At 41.4% G+C, this 19,222-nt stretch overlaps 1 protein-coding gene across 2 annotated transcripts in view; it reads right to left on the bottom strand.

Annotated features, from left to right (window-relative positions):
* The window catches only part of MSH2 (mutS homolog 2), a 49,502-nt gene extending 36,323 nt beyond the window's left edge, over window positions 1-13,179 (bottom strand). Inside the window, exons 1-4 of one of the 2 annotated variants that reach the window (XM_016222169.2) lie at window positions 12,954-13,179; window positions 5,595-5,749; window positions 3,474-3,752; window positions 2,579-2,725 (exon numbers count right to left, since the gene is read on the bottom strand). In XM_016222169.2, coding sequence (XP_016077655.1) covers window positions 2,579-2,725; window positions 3,474-3,752; window positions 5,595-5,749; window positions 12,954-13,164 — 792 coding nt within the window. In that variant the 5' untranslated portion in view covers window positions 13,165-13,179. Of the gene's footprint in view, window positions 1-2,578; window positions 2,726-3,473; window positions 3,753-5,594; window positions 5,750-12,292; window positions 12,408-12,953 lie in introns of those variants that run through there. The other variant, XM_016222170.2, reaches the window with a different exon arrangement.
* Window positions 13,180-19,222: the final 6,043 nt, after the last annotated feature.

The following is a 19,222-nucleotide window of genomic DNA, read 5'->3' as shown; positions in this document are numbered from 1 at the left end:
AGTCTGGCATGTTCAATGTTTAACTTAAGGAATACTGTATATAACATAGGTACCAACAATCCACAACTACATTCAGTATGGATCTCACAAATATAATGCTGAATAAAAGAAACCAGACACAAAGAGCATATATACATATATATATAATATTATTTCATTTATATAAACTATAAAAATAGGCCAAACTAATCTAAAGTCGGAGGTAAGAACAAGGGTTACCTTGGATGGGGGTAATGACTGAAGTTCGTAACTTTCCTATATGTATACTTAAATAAGAAATTTACATAAATTATGTGTATGTTCTGACTGCTCCACCAACCAGCCATTCCTCTGATCTCTCTCTCTCCCTTCAGGCCTCCTTCTTTCCTGAGACACAACAAAATTGAAATTAAGGAGATTAATAATCCTACAATGGCCTCTAGGTGTTCAAGTGAAAGGAAGGGTCCGAAGTCTCTCACTTTAAACCAGAAGCTAGAAATGATTATGCTTAGTGATGAAGGCATGTCAAAAGCCAAGATAGGCTGAAAGCTAGTCCTGTTGCACCAAACAGGTAAGCCAAGTTGTAAATAAAAAGGAAGAGTTCTCGAAGAAAATTAAAAGTGCTACTCCAGTGAACACATGAATAATTAAAAAGCAAAGACTTTTTGCAGATATAAACAAAGTTTTAGTGGTCTGGATAGAAGATTACATCAGTCACAACATTCCCTTAAGCCTAATCCAGAGCAAGGACCTAACTCTTGAATTCTTTGAAGGCTGAGGGAGGTGAAGAAGCTGCAGAAGAAAAGTTTGAAGCCAGCAGAGGTTGGTTCATGAGGTTTAAGGAAAGAAGCTCTCTCTATAATATAAAAGTGCTGATACAGAAGCTACAGCAAGTGTTCCAGTAGATATAGGTAAGATAATTAATTAATGAAGGTGACTACACTAAACAACAGATTTTGAAATGACAACAAAGGATTTAGAATATTACATAAACTTAGTTAATAAAAGGGCAGAGTTTAAGAGGATTGACTCCAATTTTAAAACAAGTTCTATTGTAGGTAAAGGGCTATCAAACAGTATTATAAGATACAGAGAAACATTAATGAAAGAAAAAGGCAACCAATGTGGTAAACTACATTGTGTTCTTAATTTAAGAAACTGCCACAGCCATAGTTAGCAGTCCACCAACAAGAAGATTACAACTCCCTGCAGGCTCAGATGATAGTTAGCATTTCAGCAATAAAGCATTTCTAATTAAGGTATGTACACTGTTTTTTAGACATAATGCTACTGTACTTAAAAGACTACAGTATAGTGTAAATATAACTTTTTTATGCACTAGGAAACAAAAAAATGTTTGCTTTACTGAGATATTCACTTTACGTGGCGGTCTGTACTGAGCGTGCAGTACCTCCAAGGTACGTCCGCTCTAAACACAGAGTAAGTTCAGACAGCAAACTGAGAGCCCAATGACAAACTACTTTTTAAAATATACTTGATAGTAGATTCATTAAAAATGTATATATTTCTCCTAATTGATAACATAGTTATCTATCTGCCCGGGCCAAACTCTAACAAATGTATAAGGCTGTCATAAGAGTCTCCTGTCACCAGAAAACACAGGTAAAAACAGTTTCTAGTAATCCTAAAAGCTTCTTCATATTTTCAACAGAGAGATAAGTTTGTTACTGGAATTATTGCTCATCCATATTGGCTTTTGATTATGTCATCAAAAGAAAGGTAAAAAAGATAAACTTAGTTCATATGGACCAAACTATTATTATGTGATAAACAATCACTGCAAAATCCTGATAGTCATAATAGTCTCAGTTCATTCCAGTTTGAAATCTACTTTGAAAATTACAGTTTGTTCTGTCTTAATTAAATATAAATAGAATTTTCCATTTTACTTCAGTGACCCACAAATATCTTGCCAAGAGCTTCCAATATTTTGCCATAAAAATACCTCTCCCAAGCTATACCAACCTCGAAGAGTTGAATAGTAAGATAAACTTTAACCACTGAAAAATCCGTTACATTATTTGCATATTCATTTCTACCACTAAACACATATACTAGTGCCAATTTCTGACCAATTTGTTTAAATTGTAACTTTCATTATGCAATTATGTGCTATATATACTTTTACCCTTATTATTTCCTAATCTCCATAACAATCTTTAAGACAGGTATTTTTAACCTTATTTCACATATAATGAAACTGCCTCTCAGAAAGGTGAAGTAATTTATAAATGATTCCACAGCTTGTACATTATAAAGCTTTCATAGATCTTTTTCCTCCTCTAGTCAATATGCTTTCTCACATAACTTAAGTGACAATAATCAGGCTCTTTCACATGAAACCAATAAAACTCTTCCTTTTCCCAGGGGTATGTAAGTATGATAGAATTATATTTAAGGTTATGTTTAAATTTTTCTAGTCATTTCCTTGAATTTTTCACAAGCTTCATCATAGATAAAATAAGCTTAGCATCTGTGATCCACAGAGTTTAGGTTTGAGATATATGTGACAGAAGTAGCCTTCTTAAAAAAATCACTATTACAATTTAGGACAAAATCACATTTGTAATCCACATACCTGATTCTCCATTTCTGGCAAGACAGCACTATTCACCTGTTCTCCCTTTTTGCCTTTCAACAACCGGTTAAGGTCCTGATAAATATCTTTTGCGGAAAAGTCAACTCTCTTTCTTTCTGTGATTAGAATTCCTCCTCTCTGAATGACCTATTTTACAAGAAATATTTTAAGTTACTTATGAGAAAAGCAGTAAGAAAAGGAAAAATAGAACACTGACAAATATAAAGTGAGGACAGCTAACAAATTATTAACCCACCTAAAATTTTCATACAACATGCAAGATATTGGTAAAACATATGTATTAACGTGCATTTTTAAAATCTATACCCCTACCTGGTTTGGCTCAGTGGTTGGAGCATGAACCCATGGACTGAAGGGTCCTGGGTTAGATTCCAGCCAAGGGCACGTACCTCGGTTACAGGCTTGATCCCTGGCCCTGGTCAGGGCTCATGCAGGAGGCAACTAGTCAATGTGTCTCTCTCACATTGATGTTTCTCTCTCTCTCCTTCTCTGTCCCCACTCTCTCTGAAAAGCAATGGAAAAAATATCCTTGGATGAGGATTAAAAAAATAAATCTATAAACTACGTTTTCATGGATATTTAAAATTATGTACAGCCCGGCCAGCATGGCTAAGTGGTTGAGCATCCTATTAAAGACACAAAGTTTTGCCCTGGCAGGTTTGAGGATTAACAACATAAAAAAAACAAACAAAAAAAACCCACAAAGTTTCTGTCAAACATAAAAATCAAGACAGTCCTCAAAATAAAACACTGTAATTAGATACAAAAAACTTTGACTTTTAAATTATTTTTTTCCTTTTATAACACAGTATCATGTTAATGGGAGCCTTTCCTAGGCTTGGTTTCTCCACTATCAATAGACTAATTCCCTTACCTGCCTCAGTTTTCCCATGTCTCCAGCAGTCTCTCCTCCAGGTAAAACACATTCCTTTGGTCCAATCTGAATCATGAGAGCCTCCAGATTGGAGAACTGATCATTATCAGGGAATTCACACAGTCCTAGCTTCCTTTGCATGGAGTCAACATACCCAACTCCGACCTGTCTTTGGCCATCAACTGTAGACACTTTAACACCCACAGCACCAATAGAAGCTGACATATCATTGTTACCGAAGAGAATATCTTCAAACTGAGCAAGATTACCGGGAGAAGCCTAAGCAATAATAAAGAAAAAGTTAAAGAAATTGTTGAACTAGCAAACAATACCCAAACTGGATGAATTTAATAACTTTTTAAAAAATATTTAATGGCCTTATACAGTACTCATTTTTTTACTTCACAATATATCCTGAATGTTTTCTCAGTCACTCACTGGTCTTCTACAACGTATCTTTTTTGTTCTGAAATTTATTTATTGATTTCAGAGAGAGAGAGGAAAGGAGAGAGAGAAACAGCAGTTTTGTTGTTTGTTTATGCATTCATTGGTTGCTTCTTATATGTGTATGTGCCCTGACCCGAGATTGAACCCACAACCTTGGCATATAGGGATGACACTCTAACCAACTGAGCTACCTGGCCAAGGCTAACAAAATAATTTTTTACCAAAAAAAAAAAACAAACAAAACAAAACAAAAAAAAACTGCTTATAACCACATATTCCAATAATTACCAATTTTCAATATAATATCCACACTGCTTTTCTAATTATTTTCAGAACACTTGGGCATATTTAAAAACAACTGTTAACAAGTGATTTTTGGTTTAAAATTTGGCAGACGGGTTTATACACACACAATCATTAAGGAACCCAAAGTGATCATCCTGTCAATGCTAGGCTTAATTTCTCCATTCTATTCCACATAGGAGAGCAGTATTACTAGCTTAAATACTGACCTTGAAAAGTCTCTCTAGCCCAGCCGGGCATGGCTCAGAGGTTGAGCTTCGACCTAGGATCCAGGAGATTAAGGTTCGATTCCCGGTCAGGGCACAGGCCAGGTTGCGGGCTCCATCCCCAGTTGGGGGCATGCAGGAGGCAGCCGATCAATGACAACTCTCTCATCACTGATGTTTCTATCTCTCTCCCTCTCCCTCTCTCTGAAATCAATAAAGATACATATATATTTTTTAAAAAGCATCTTAAGCCCTAGCTGGTGTGACTCAGGGGTTGAGCATCATCCCATGCACCAAGAGGTTGCCCTTCCAATTTCCATCAGGACACATGCCCAGTTTCAGGCTCGATCCCCAGGAGGCGATGTGCAGGAGGCAGTCAATTGATATTTCTCTCTCTAATCGATGTTTCTCTCTCTCTTGAATCAAAAAATATATATATTTAAAATAGAAGCATTTAAAACAACAACAAAAGAAATGAAAACGACTAACTACAAGCTCAGAGCATCATCCCCCTTTCCACACACACTGTAAGAACAAATCTCACATCCCCAAAAACATCTTAACCATTTACTGAGGAACCTAGCAGGTATTATGTGTGAACAAACAAAAGTGTGGTTTTACAGACTAAAAAAAAGGACAGCTACTAAATAAATAAAACAAAGTAGCACTAACTCCTTGAAGACATTAAAAGCATGCATGTCAGTCAATGAGCCTTCCTAGGCACACCACAGAACATGGTCACCATTAAAGTTCCAGACTTACAAAAACGTATAATCTAATGGAAAAGCACATACAAAGATACAAAACACATTACAGATGTGTATAAGTGACATATTTGGAATACTGTAAATTTGTGTAAAATTACTTCAAAACCAGTAAAATCAAATCCCTATTTAATGCTGTATTCAAGTTTATGTAACAGCTATTTATTATTTATCTTTCAGGGACAGTGACAAAGATCAGAGTGTTCCCACTTATAATAAGGATCTACTGAATTCCTGAGTTACTATTAAAACTGGAATTTTAAAAAATCACATACTAAAGATTAAAATTTCTCAAAGCATTTTACTATCACACCTAGTTAAAATATTAAAACAAAGAATTCTCCTACATTGTAATTTTTCCATGCTTAAAAGATAAATAAATAAATAAGGAAGCTAGTTACCTTAAATGCCAAATACCAATCATTTTCCTTGGAAGCCTTATTTCCAGCTCTATTCTTATAAACTTCAACTCTGTACTGACGAACTAGAAGAAGATCTTTTACAAAGGACTCAAAATTCATTTTACTAAGCACAACACTCTCCAGGGTCTTTGCTCCTATTGAAAAATATTAAAAATGTGTTACAAGATTTGAGGATTTGAAGTAATGTGTTCCAAGTACTTAACACAATATTTCCCTCCAAAACTATGTGGTTCTCTCAGTAATTCATTAATTTGATAAACTGCTTTTTTTTTCATTTGATAAAGTCCTCAGGACTTTGGTAGATGAGAAGTATAAAATGGAGAATAGAAATAGCGCCCTGCTCCTGTGGAGCCTATAAATCAAAACAAAAACTGAGAAGATACAATGATTAAAAGAACGAGTAAAAATATATAGCTAATCTTAGTTGTTCTTTCTTATAATTTGATTTTTACAATTCTGAATACAAGTCATATAATAACTACATAGTACATTTATAGGATAGAATTAATTTTTTCAAAAGGTCCATAAAAATGAATTAGTCATGCCCTGGCCAGTGTACTCAGTGGTTAGAGCATCGGCCTGCACACCAAGGGGTCTTGGGTTCAATTCCCGGTCAAGGGCACATACCCGGGTTGTGGGTTTGCTCCCCTACACCCAGTCAGGGCATTTGCATGAGGGAACCAGTCTATGTGTCTCACATCGATGTTTTTTTTCTCTCTCTCCCACTTCCTCCCACCCTTCCACTCTCTGAAAAGCAATGGGGAAAAAAAATATCCTTGTGTGAGGATTAACAAAAAATGAATTAGTTATTATGCATTGCAAAATGCTCTAGGTAATATATTCACATAGCTGAAAATTCAAAGGTTCAAATAGAACAGTTTTTAGAAAGTTTCCCTTTCATCATTGTCCCTTACACATCCAGTTCACCATCACAGTGTTATGAGTTTATAAAACATGTTCCCAAATAGTCTATGCACACACAGCAAATATGTATAAAGCATTACTTTCTTCCTTGTAAAAGGAAGTAATGCTTTATACAGCATCTGTATCTTGATGTTGTTTTTTAAAAATATGTTTTTAATGATTTCAGAGAGAGGAAGAGAGAGAGAGAAGTAAAAACATCAATGTTAAGAGAATCACCGATCAGCTATCTCCTGCACACCTTCAACTGGGGATCGAGCCCAAAACCCAATCATGTGCCTTGACTAGGAATTGAACCGTGACTTCCTGGTTCATAGGTCGATGCTCAACCCCTGAGCCATGCCAGCTGGTCTCTTGATGTTGTTTTTAACTTGAATATATTTTGAAGACTGTTCCATCAGTACTTAATCAGCTTCTTTCAGTTTGGGGCTGCAAACAACTCCAATGACTCTAAGGATGTTTTATAACTTAGTCTCTTACTGATGCACAGACATAGGTTTTTTAGTCTTTGTTATTATAACAATGCTATATGAACAGCCTTGTCTGTGCTTCCCTCCCCAAACATGTGCATGTATCTGTGAGAAGAAGTCTTAAAACCAGATTTTATCAAAGGATACGTGTGATTTTGATATGTATGAACAGACTATCCCCCTGGTTGGCTGTGCCAATTAACCACCATCCATAAAGTATGAATACATATATCCAGTTAACAAACACAGTTTTCAAACCTTCTGGTCTTCATCTTAGATCACTGATCCTTAACAGGGGGTGATCTGGCTCCCCTAGCAGACATTTGGCAATGTCTGGGGAAATTTGGGTTGTCACAACATGGAATCTAGTGGGTAGAGGCAGGGATACTGTCAAACATGCATAGGACAACCCCTCACAACAACAAATTAATTATTCTGTCCCAAATATCAATATTGCCAAGGTTGAGAACCCTTCTTAGCTTAGTTGTGATTTGACAGTACCAATTTCTTTACAAAAGTAAATAAAATCACTCATACTACCAAATGGAATCAAAACTCAAATTTCATAAGTAATGCCAATTATTCAGTTATAGGCAATTCAGAATCTACTTTTAGATTATTCTGACAATTCTGGATCTTATGAAAGATTTAACCTACATTTAACAGTAGATCATGCCAAGCAGACATATCAAATACAAAGAAGCATGAAGATTTGTTTTGTACAGCACTTGAGACACAGCTGATACTTCCAATATCAGTTAGTTATAAGTAATATAGAAATCTCCACTGTCACAGACATCCTGAAAACTGGCTCAAATCTTAACCTAAGGTTATTCCTTATGATCTAACAGAGGTCTGGCAAACAAATATCTACAAGGATCAGGCAGGTAACAAATGAGCAAAGGAAGCCAAAGGAAAAATTACAACAGAGCTGACAGATGACAAATGGCTTCATAAAAGACCATATGGGATAGTGGGAACTGACAAAATGAGGCAAGCATATCAGGTAAAGGAGGAATCTAGACTCACTAGGTTAGAGGGAGCAGATACTTAGCTCCAATCCATTGCTGAAGTACAGGGATATTTTTGCCCAGTTTCCACTGTGCAGATTTTTCAAAAAGAAGCTCAAAGCCCTGGCCAGCTAGCTCAGTTGGTTAGACGGTCGACCAGATGCACCAAGGTTGCAGGTTCAATCACCAATCAGGGCACATACAAGAATCGACCGACGAATGCATAAATAAGGGAACCAACAAATCGATGTTTCTCTCTCTCCAGCCCCCCCATCAATAAATAAAAAACTTTTTGAAAAAAAGGAAGCTCGAAATTCAATTTTTTAAAAATATACCTTTATTGATTTCAGAGAGAGGAAGGGAGAGGGAAGGATAGAAATATCAATTATGAGAGTTATTGATCGGCTGCCTCCTGCATGCCCCCTGCTGGGGATCAAGCCCAAAACCCGGGCCTGTGCCCTGACTAGGAATTGAACCTCCATCTCCTGGATCCTAGGTCGATGCTCAACCTCTGAGCCAGGCCCGGCTGGGCTCAAAATTTTTTTTCATGAAATCTCCCATTCAAGCTATAGTCAATTAATTCAAACTTTATCAAAACACCATTTAGGCCACCAGTTTTCAATTCAGTAAGTTCAAGACAGACACAGTTTTCTTGAATATTGTTCTTTCTTTGCTTGCACTTAAAAAGCAAGGTAAGCCCCGCTGGCGTAGCTTTAGAGGTTGAGCAATGACCTAGGATCCAGGAGATCAGTTTGATTCCCAGTCAGGGCACATGCCCGGGTTGCGGGCTTGATCCCCAGTCAGGGCCGTGTCGGAAGCAGCTGATCAATGACAACTCTCTCACTATTGACGTTTCTCTCTCTCTCCCTCTCCCTTCCTCTCTCTGAAATCAATAAGGATATATTTTTTAAAAATAAAAAGGTGAAAAAGAAAAAAGGTGAATGAAAATTATGTTTGTTTTCCTTAGAATCCCATTTACCAAGGCATGTATTCACATTATCAGACATATGCAGGCTGCAGCAGACTCACATCTCCCAACTAATACTTAGAATCAGAACCTCAAGGCGAAGTTGTAGGCCCCATTCAAATTTTTTCCTGTTTTTGCCTAGCACACAGGATGACCATGCTGGCTTGCCCAACTTTTCCAGTTTTAGTACTGAAAGTCCAGCATCCCAGGATCCCCCTCATTCCTAGACAAACCAGAATGATTGGCAAACCCTATCAGCCCATCTAGCTGAATTCCACGTAACACTATTCCTATGAAACATCATTATCTAAAAATAAACAAAACTTTCTCAAGGAAAGTTCTGAGCCAGTTAATACAAAACCAGAGAAAAACTTTCTCCCAGAAACACTTATAAATGCCATTGTGAATACAGTTAGCAACTTCTAGTAAATACAGCAGAATTTCAAAACAGTGTTTTTCATATCATCCTTCAATTTGGAAGGCAAAATAAAAGTGCAACCTAGCAAAAACAATTCTGGAGAGAGGGAAAAAACTCACGGATCTAGCTTAATTCTTAAACAGTTCTTAAATAATCAGTCCAGTATGCCACAATTGTTTAGCCAACAGTTTTTAAAGCATTTGAATATCTGAATTTGAATGCTTATCACAGGATAAACAAGTACTCACAGATCTACAAGCCCCACCCACTCCCCATTCTTACACTTAACTACTTTGCGCATCAATGTTATCTGCCTGGCCCTTGAATGGAAGTATCCAGAGCAATACTTCAGTCTTTTTATTGACACATTTAACAGAACACAGGCTCCCAACTGTGATGATGTCTTAACAGTGGGTGGGAGAAAGAGGCAATGAATGAGGTGATTCCCCTCCCTCCCAAGGCCTCCACTACTTCCATTACTAACCTACAAATACATTGCCCAACTTCCAAGGTTATCCTTCCAATACTCTCTCTCAAAGGAGTTTTTGTGACACATTGGGTGATGGAGCATTTTAAGTCATATTTACCATGGAGCACCTGAAGTGAGCCACTTCCTGTTGAAGAACTAAGACCATATGCTTTAAGTCAGAATAGCTGGGAAGTAGAACTGACCAGGTGTGAAATAAGAGGAACAGGAAGAGAAGGATACCCAGCCTCCAACTGGGTTACAGAAGAAAGAATACCCTCAGGTTGTTACAACATTCTTCTCTTCAAGAATAATGTGGAGCCCGGCCGGGTGTGGCTCAGCAGTTGAGCGTCAACCTGGGATCCAGGCGATTGGGGTTCGATTCCCGGTCAGGGCACATGCCTGGGTTTCGGGCTCGATCAATGACTCATCATTGATGTTTCTCTCTCTCTCCCTCTCCTTTCCTCTCTCTGAAATCAATAAAGATATATTAAAAAAAAAAAATTAAAAAAAAAAAAAAGAATAATGTGGAGCCCCCCCAGATTCATTTAGCTCACAATCACCATGTGTCTGCTGCAGGTGGGCATTGTGCCAGGTGGGGTTCAGAGGTGGAGACTGGTATTGTTACTGATGTTTACTATGTGGTTACTCCTACAGTGGTTGTGTCTGTATTGAACATATACAGACTTTCTTTCTTTGTCATTATCCCCTAAACAATACAATGTAACTATTTACATAGCATCTACATTATGTTAGATAAGTATTCTAAAGATGATTTAAAGTATACAGGAGGATGTACCTAGGCTACATGCAAATATTATATAAGGGACTTGAGCAAAAAAATGTAGATTTTGGTATGGGGGAGGGGTCCTGAAACAAATCTCTTGTGGATACCAAAGGACAACTGTTTATGAAATGTCTAGAATATGCCCTAGCTGGTTTTGCTCAGTGGTTAGAGCACTGGCCTGCATTTGATTCGATTCTAGTCAAGGGCACGTAGGTACCTTGGTTGCAGGCTCGATCCCTGGCCCTGACAGGGGCGTGTACCAGAAGCAACCAATTGATGTGTCTCTCCCACATCAATGTTTCTTAGAGGAAGGAGGGAAGAGCCACCAGTAACACTACCTCTGGCTGGTCTTAACTGGTCTCTCTATCTGGGGGGAGAGAAACAACAATTTGTTGTTCCACTTATTTAAGCATTCACTGGTTACTCGTAGGTGCCCTGACCGGGGGTGGAATCTGCAACCTTGGCTTATTAAGGTAACGCTCTAACCAAATGAACTACCTGGCCAGGGCCTCACATTCACTTCTAATTATCTTTAACCACATCCTCAATAAGATTAAGATGAGGTGACTGTCTAGGTTATCTTAGAAATGTCCTTGGCAAAAACCAACATTTTACCTTTCACCAGCAACAAAAGAAAATATTCTCTTTAAAAAAATCTACACTCCAATATTAAAGATTCCTAGATGTTTATACTAAATTTCCTTTCCAATAAATGAATGTAATACCTAGCACCCATCCATTATTCCTTTCACAATCTAAATACCTTATTTTTGCCCCTTCTGCCCCATCCTCCACAGTACAGAGAAAATGATCCAACACACCCCTCCACCTTTGCTTAAATTAAGTCTTCAGACCTCTCACTGCCTACCTACAACATAAGACTCTAACATCTCAGCACAACATAAAAAGCCTTTCATCATCAGACCACATCTACCTAGGCCACTCTCCTCACTCATCATTTTCTGCTCCAGCAAACTCCTAGTCCTTCAAGACTCAAGTGGAAATTAGCCTCTCATACAGTGCCTCTCCTGATGTCTCCAGTCTTTGGTAATGCTTCCTCTATGCCTCTTCAACAACCTGTTATGAAGCATGCAACTCCATAGTTCTTCACCTTGAATTGTAATTACTTATGCTTTGCTCTCCACGAAAGTGAGCTCTGTGAAAGCAAGGATACTGCCTTTTCATCCATGTATTCCCAGTGTCCATAACCCTGGCTGACAGGCCAGTACTCAAGAAATTCCCACCTAGCCCAGCTGGCGTGGCTCAGGGGTTTGGTGTGGACCCATCAAGCAGATCACGGTTCCATTCCGGTCGGGGCACGAGCCTGGGTTGCAGGCTGGATACCCCGTAGGGGGCATGCAGGAGGCAGCAGGTCAGAGACTCTCATCACTGATGTTTCTCTCTCTCTCTCCCTTCCTCTCTGAAATCAATAAAAACATACCTAAAAAAAAAATTAAAAAAAAAAAAGCCCGCCTAATGAATGAAACATCTTTTGTCAGTAACATCCAATTCGCATGTGGCAAAGGCAGGAGGAGAAACCCACAACTCCTTACTGCCCCTCGAATGCCCTTTCCAACTATCACAATGGAGCCAGGCAGGAAAGAGATCAACATAAAACATATGAAACACTTTGCCCACCTAGGGTGAGAAGTCTGTAGCTTTCCAAAGAGAAACGATGCTGGAGAGATGGGCCCAGTCAAGAAGGGCACGGAAGGCTGAGCTGACGCACAAACACACCTTACTAGCCCCAGGTCGCACAGCTAATACGTGCAGGGGCCACAACTTTAACCCATGAAGTACCACATCCCGACCACCTGGCAGCACTGCTTCTCAACAGTCCGTCACAGATCCCTGCGGGGCCCCGGCGGCAAAAACTAAGCGTGGGCAATACGACGTTGTCGACGTGACATGGTCCCCCAACCCCCCTTCTATTCCGTGTCTCACTTCGGAACCGGTGCTTATAGCAGATTTGGCGTTGCTTACGACGAGACTCCCAGGGCCCAGGTGGAGGCGACGAGCAGACCCCCGCGACTGCTGTTCAACACGACGACGCGTTAAAACGCCCCCTACGTGTTCGTCATTAGTTCGGCTTCGGGCGGCTGCGCCGGGACAGACTCGGGCGGAGGCGGCAGGGGGCGACGGCGCCCCACCTGGCCACGCAGGGGCCGGGGACGCCGCACTGTCCCGCAGGGCGCCCGAGCCCCTCTCCCCGCGCCCTTCTCGCGAGGCCGCTCGCCGCCCGCTTCCCGAGAAGAGCCCGCCCCAGCGGCCCCTCCGGAGCCCGCGGCCGGGTCCTCACCTGCCGGCCCCATGTACTTGATCACGCCCTGCGTCTTGAACACCTCCCGGACGGCCAGCAGCGCGTCCTCGCCGTGCGCCGTGTAGAAGTCGCCGCGGTCGAAGAGGCGCACCGTGGTGGTCGGCTTCTCCGGCATGCTCTGGAAGAAGCGCACAAAGCCATACTCCGCCGCGCTCTCCAGCTGCAACGTCTCCTTCGGCTGCACCGCCATTTCGCAACCTCTCCACAGCCCGGCTGAGGGAACTGCGTGACCCCGCACCACCGAGCTGTTTCCCGCCTCCCCTCCGCGCCCCCCGGGCGGCGTCCGGCCTCCGCAGCCCGCCCAATCAGCATCCAGCGCTGCGTCTCGGTGGGTGGGAGCCCGCCGCCGCAGCCAATCATAAACGGACGCGGCCTAGCTTCCCGCGCGCGCCGGTGACTGTCTACTGCGCATGAGTGAGCCTCGGTGGGTGCCGGTCCTGAAGAGGACTCGGTCCTCCGGGTTTTCTCGACGGCGCGGCCCGGGGTCCGGCGGGTCAGCGGCCCGGGGAGAGGTTGGGTGGGACGTCGGAGGAGGTCCTGCGCTTTTTACGCGCCCGCGAGCGCGGGAGTGGAACCGGAAGCTCGGAAACAAGCAAAATCGAGCCTTCTTCTCCATTGCCAGCGGTTTTTTAAACCTGCTCTCCTCTCTGCCCCCGCCCGGCTGCCTCCCTTCCCCTTTTAAAGCAAACTGTCAGCGTCGAGCCGGGTTTAAGCCCCGCCAGGCGGCGCGGCGCTTAGAGCGTGGCGCCGATGAGCACCGGGGAGGGCAACCGCGAACCGGTGCTGCGCTCTCCGCCCTCCCCGTTTTCTCTCTAGAATCAATTAATAGTAATAATAAGAAGATGACCGGTTTAGTCTCCACAACCTCCTTACTGCTTCCTACTGTCTCACTTAGTCCACGCTTCGATTCATTAATTCAAAAGTGTTTATATGGTCAATATCTGCCAGACTCTTCTAGGATCTAAGGATCACTAGTAGAAAAACAAAGCAAAAAAGCAGTGCCTTTGTTCAGCTGACATTCCAGTGAATGGATTAGAGAATGTAGTAAGTGAACTAAATAGTATGTTAGAAGATAAGCACTTGATAGATGATAGATAGATAGGTAGATAGATAGATAGATAAATAAATGTAAATAAATAATAAGGGGAAGAGGGGTTGAAATTTTTTAAATGTTAATCAAACACCTGAAAGAGGTTCTGCACAGTTACCTACCTTAGAAAAATATTGCACTCTCCTGTTTGGCTTACCCTTCTGCCAAGAAAGCCAAGGAAGCTGCCCCAAACCTTGATTAGGCAAGCAGAATGACCGTGAGGGCTTTCAAACTAATTCCCAGGCCCCACCCATATACAATGGGTTGGAATTTCTGAAGGCGAGGTCTTGGGATCTTTTAAAAGCTCCCTAGTTTGCCCTGGCCGGTTTGGCTCAGTGGCTGAGCCTCAGCCCTGAGACTGAAGGGTCTCTGGTTGATTCTGGCCACAGGCGGGTACCTGCTTGCAGGCTTCATCCCCAGCCCCAGCGGGGTGTGTGGGAGGCAACCAGTGATGTGAGACACACCATCTTTCTCTTTCATCCTGCCACTCTCTCTGGAAAGCAATGGGGAAAATACAGCCTCAGGTGAGGATTAAAAAAAGAAAAGCTTGTATCCTGAGAATCAGCTCAGTTTAAAAAACTGTTGGACCACAGGTTAAAATTCAAATACCTTTTTAGGCAGGAAGCTGAGAAAGTTTGAGTCATCTGACTGTTGACTATCCAGTAATGCTTTCTTTATTTTCATGTGTTTACTGTGTTAACCTTTAAGTGTTAGAAACTTTCCTTATTTTACAAAAAGGAAACTAAAACTCGCCGATGCCTAACATCACAAAGCTAATAAGTGATAGAGGCCTCGCACATACTAAGTATGAAAGAAATGTATGCAATTGAATGAGCTGTGTATCACAATAACCACTTCTACATGAGAGCCAAACCTTGAGTGTCGTTCTGTTTATTGGAGAAATGAGTGAATGCTCTTTCTCCATTGCTAGTGGGAGTTGGACTCTTGGATACCACTGGAATAAGCATTTCCAGAGGCCCCCACGGGAGGATGAGTGATTTTTGTGTGGAATTACATCTTTGGGTTTCCAAAGTCCCATTTCCCTTAATTCAGTCTGGCAGATGTGGAGCTGGGGGTTCAGTAGAGCTAGAAGCAAAGCCAGAGTCCAAAGTTTCCTTTCCATGGTGGAGCTGGGTCTGGTACAGCATTAGGCTAGTTACAATCCATCAGTCCATTGTGTGGGGTCCACATGGCCGTGAGCCACATGGGTGAATGCAGGAGCATGAGAGGTCCACTAGCCAGGAGTCAAGAAAGCAAACTCCTCTAATTAGGAGATTAAAATATCCCAAATCTTCCTGTCCCCTCAGTGGCCACGCCTAGTCTGGCCAATGATCTGTTCCCAGGTTTGACCGACAGACAAGTACCTTCCCTGTGTCACCCTGACTTTACTGGGCATGTGTATATTTGGTCTTCTCCCTGCTCCTCTAGTTATTCATAATTAGGTTTATCTACAATGGTATCGTTTCCATCTCTCCCCTTTCCAAAATAGTGAGTTCAGAGTGAGGCAGCATGGTAATGAGAATATCTACCTCCAGGGTTCATGTGGGGATCAAATGAGATAATAGCTTTGGAAGTATTTTTTAATCTTTTATGAACAGCCTTTATCGATTTATCATCACATTTACACCCCTCCACTTGCACTATATCTATCTCATATTTATTTATTTGTCAATTGAGTCTATTCTAAAAATAAAAAGGATTCTCACACTTGCCCTGATCTGAGAGGACAATTCAAAGTAATGTGAAGAGCTATAGGGAATGTCAAAACATAAGCTTTCAAGACAATTTAAGAAAGGGCTTACAGGGTGAGAGGTGAGGGCCTTCAGGGAGGGTGTTTACGTTAAGCTAGGTGAGGGCAGTGGATTTTATTCTGGTCTTTAAACAAGGTTGGGGAAAAAAATCCACTTCAGGTTATGAGCTAGACATACCTCTTCAGAATATTTGTTCAGTTTACGGACATGGAGCTATTATCTCATGCTGATGGAGATGGATCTCCAAGTCTGAGCCTATTGCAAGAAACTGGTTATTGTGGTTACTCCGAGGCAGTGGTGCTAGGGCCACCAGCAGGAATGGGAGCTCTTTCTGTATATCCTTTTGTACTGAGAAAGAAAATGTGTTTCAAACTTGAGCTTCATAGCCTTATGTCATTAACTACTCATTTGGGGAAGTTATTACCATTTATGACAAACTTTAATGGGCATAAAGTCCAGAAAATTCATCTAGAAGACTATCAGTCTTGGCAGAGGACAGTGATCATTAACCAGACTTAGAAGATAACTAATGATTCCAGATATTCTTTACCTTGTATCCAAACTGATAACAATGATCTTAACATGCTTTTTTTTCTACAACATGTCTTGGAGAAGGGGGACCTTTAAATCAGCCTGCTTGGAAACAAGTTTGAAATAAAACTTTGACATATGCTTTTAATTGATTTGTCTGAGAGGTTATTTTAACTGCCTTTTTTTTTTTTTAATCCATGTGCATGGATTAAGTGTTCATGATGTTAACAAAAATTCAGTACAGTACATTTGAAGATCTAATTGTCTTTATTGAGAAATTCACAAATTGGGAAGCATCTCATCTAGCAAGTCAAGAGGTGCTTTGAGAAGCCCTACAATATGGGAGTCCTTTAAAGGCAGAAACTGGGTGAGACAAGAAAGGTATTAGCAAAAGAAAAGAAAGGATTGTTTCAGGAAAGGTTCTGTATATACTCTTAGGCTCTCTCTTATCAGGAAGATTACCTCAACTTCCTTTGGTGGGGAAGGGAGCTGGCTCAAGTGACAGATTAACTCATTAGTATTGACCAGAGTATTCTAGACCAAGTAATTATATATCTGGAAAATGTTGAAACTGCAGTTAGAACATGAAGAAGTCTAGGTTCGGTGTCAGTAGTTCAGCACAAGTGACTCCATTTGGGGCCTGGGTTTTCTCTTTTGTTAAATTCCTAAAGTTATGTCAAATAGTCGTATCTTATAGAAATGTCATGTATTTTCCAGTCTTAATGGGAAACTGAATTTCTAAAATAACTGGTGTGGCCCAGCCAGTGTGGCTCAGTGGTTGAGCATCGACCTATGATCCTGGAGATTGCAGTTCAGTTCCTGGTCAGGGTACCTGCCCAGGTTGCAGGCTCAATTCCCAGTTGGGGGCACGCAGGAGGCAGCCAATCAGTGACTCTCTCGTCTTTGATGTTTTCTCTCTCTCTCTCTCTCTCCCTTCCTCTCTCTGAAATCAATAAAGATATATTTTTTAAAAATAAAAAAAAATAAATGGAACTGCCCTTAAAAAATAAAATAACTGATGTGGATGAAAAGGGGCTATTAGGTGGGCCAGGTACCGAAACCCAGGTATAGAAACAAGGGTACAGAGACTCCCCAGGGCAGGAACCCCGGGATGCCTAGCAAGGGATGAAACTGGGCAAACAAGAACTTTGTCCCCAGGGTAATCTGTTCTTCCCTAGCATATAGCTGGTCATGCAGTTTAGACCCCCAGAGCATGAGTGTACCTCCCTAAAGATAACATCTAGATCTCAGTTGTATTTCAGCTCCAGGCCCAGATAAGCAGCGAAACCAGACTGGTGGCTCCTGGCTGACTCAGGCTCAGGTGCATTGACTAATGATCCCCTGCCCTGGCACCGACCAATCCCTGGAGACGGGACCCCAAAAGAGCGCACCCGGAACGCTGATGAATATTCTATTAGACCCTCCCCTGAGACCTCCCCTAAGATTCCTGCCTCCAAGAAAGATAAATGCTCTCCGGAGGACAAAGGACCCAGCTCTCGCTCCCCGCTCCCAGGGGAGCACACCAACACCTTCTCCATCCCTCCGAGGGGACCCCATGAGACCGCAAAAGGGGAGCAACGGGCGGGGGCAGCTGGTCCTGGGCCTACCCCCTGAACCAGTCTCTAAGGGCCCCTCCCCTGACTTCTCAGGGAGCCAAAGCAGCCCAGCCCAGGCTCTCCTGTTGCTTCTTCCATGCTCTTTCTGGTTTCACTGTCCCAGGTATATTTTGGCTGCCATCACGTACCCAATGCCATTTGACTCAGAGCTGTGCACTTCCTTTTGGATATATATTCTCATCCCCCTTTAATAAATTTAATTCTTTATTCACCCAGCTGAGGTGGCTATTTAGCCTGCCCTCACACACCCGCCAACTGTTAACATTTCAGGGGCCACATACTGAAGCCAAAAAGCTCAGGGCAGACCTGTGTGGCGGCCTTGCAAACTCACACCTAAAATAACCACAAAGGATGGTCTGAAATGAAAACTTTCTTACTAAAAGCAGCTCATGGCTGGTAGTCATGTATTTTTCCCTAACAAAAGTTAATTTTCACCTTAACTAAGCCTGTCTGTCATCTTTCTGCATCTGAGAGACATACCTAATTAATGTGCCTTTGCAAAACAAACTAATTTTCCTTTTTCCAGACCCTCCAAACCCCTCATAGCACAGGCACAGCTCTTTGGAGACCACAAATCCCCCGATTATTATGTTAAGTGTTGACTATTAACTATCTTGTACCTACCTATGTGAGAGAAGATGTGTCTATCATTTTACTTTTTATCCAATCCAAGAGATTCCCCCCTCCCCTTTTGCTTTCTCCTGCCTCCTCCTTTGATTGTAATCTATAAAGCAAAATGCAAAACTACCATTCTCTGGAGCATTATTTCAATCCGTTGAGATTTTGCTTCCCAGAATATGTCAACAGTTTGGCTCAAATAAACTCACAAAAATTGTTCACAGGTTAGAATGTTTTCTTACGTTAACACTTGCAAGAGGAAATTTGCGAAAATATACCTGGAAGACATGGCATGATTGATAGAATAAAATAATTACACCAACATGGTTTTTTTCCCAACATGGTTGTTTTTAATTTTTTCATATTTTCCAAATTCATGATAATGACTATTACTGTTTTTATTATCAGAATAAGTATTGGGGAAAATAGGGTCCCAGGTTCAATTCCAGCCAAGGGCATGTACCTCGGTTGCAGGCTTGAGTGTGGAGGCAACTAATCAATGTGTGTCGCTCACATAGGTATTTCTCTGTGTCTCTCTCCCTTCCGCTCTCTTGACAAGCAATGGAAAATATATCCTCAGGTGAGGATTAAAATAATAATAATAATTCACATACCATATAATTCACCCATTTAAAGTAGTAT

This window comes from Miniopterus natalensis, chromosome 13 (assembly GCF_054644295.1).
Source record: "Miniopterus natalensis isolate mMinNat1 chromosome 13, mMinNat1.hap1, whole genome shotgun sequence".
NCBI classification, from domain to species: Eukaryota; Metazoa; Chordata; class Mammalia; order Chiroptera; family Miniopteridae; genus Miniopterus; species Miniopterus natalensis.
Note: the sequence above shows the minus strand (reverse complement) of the source record. Positions and strands in the feature narration are given on the sequence as shown.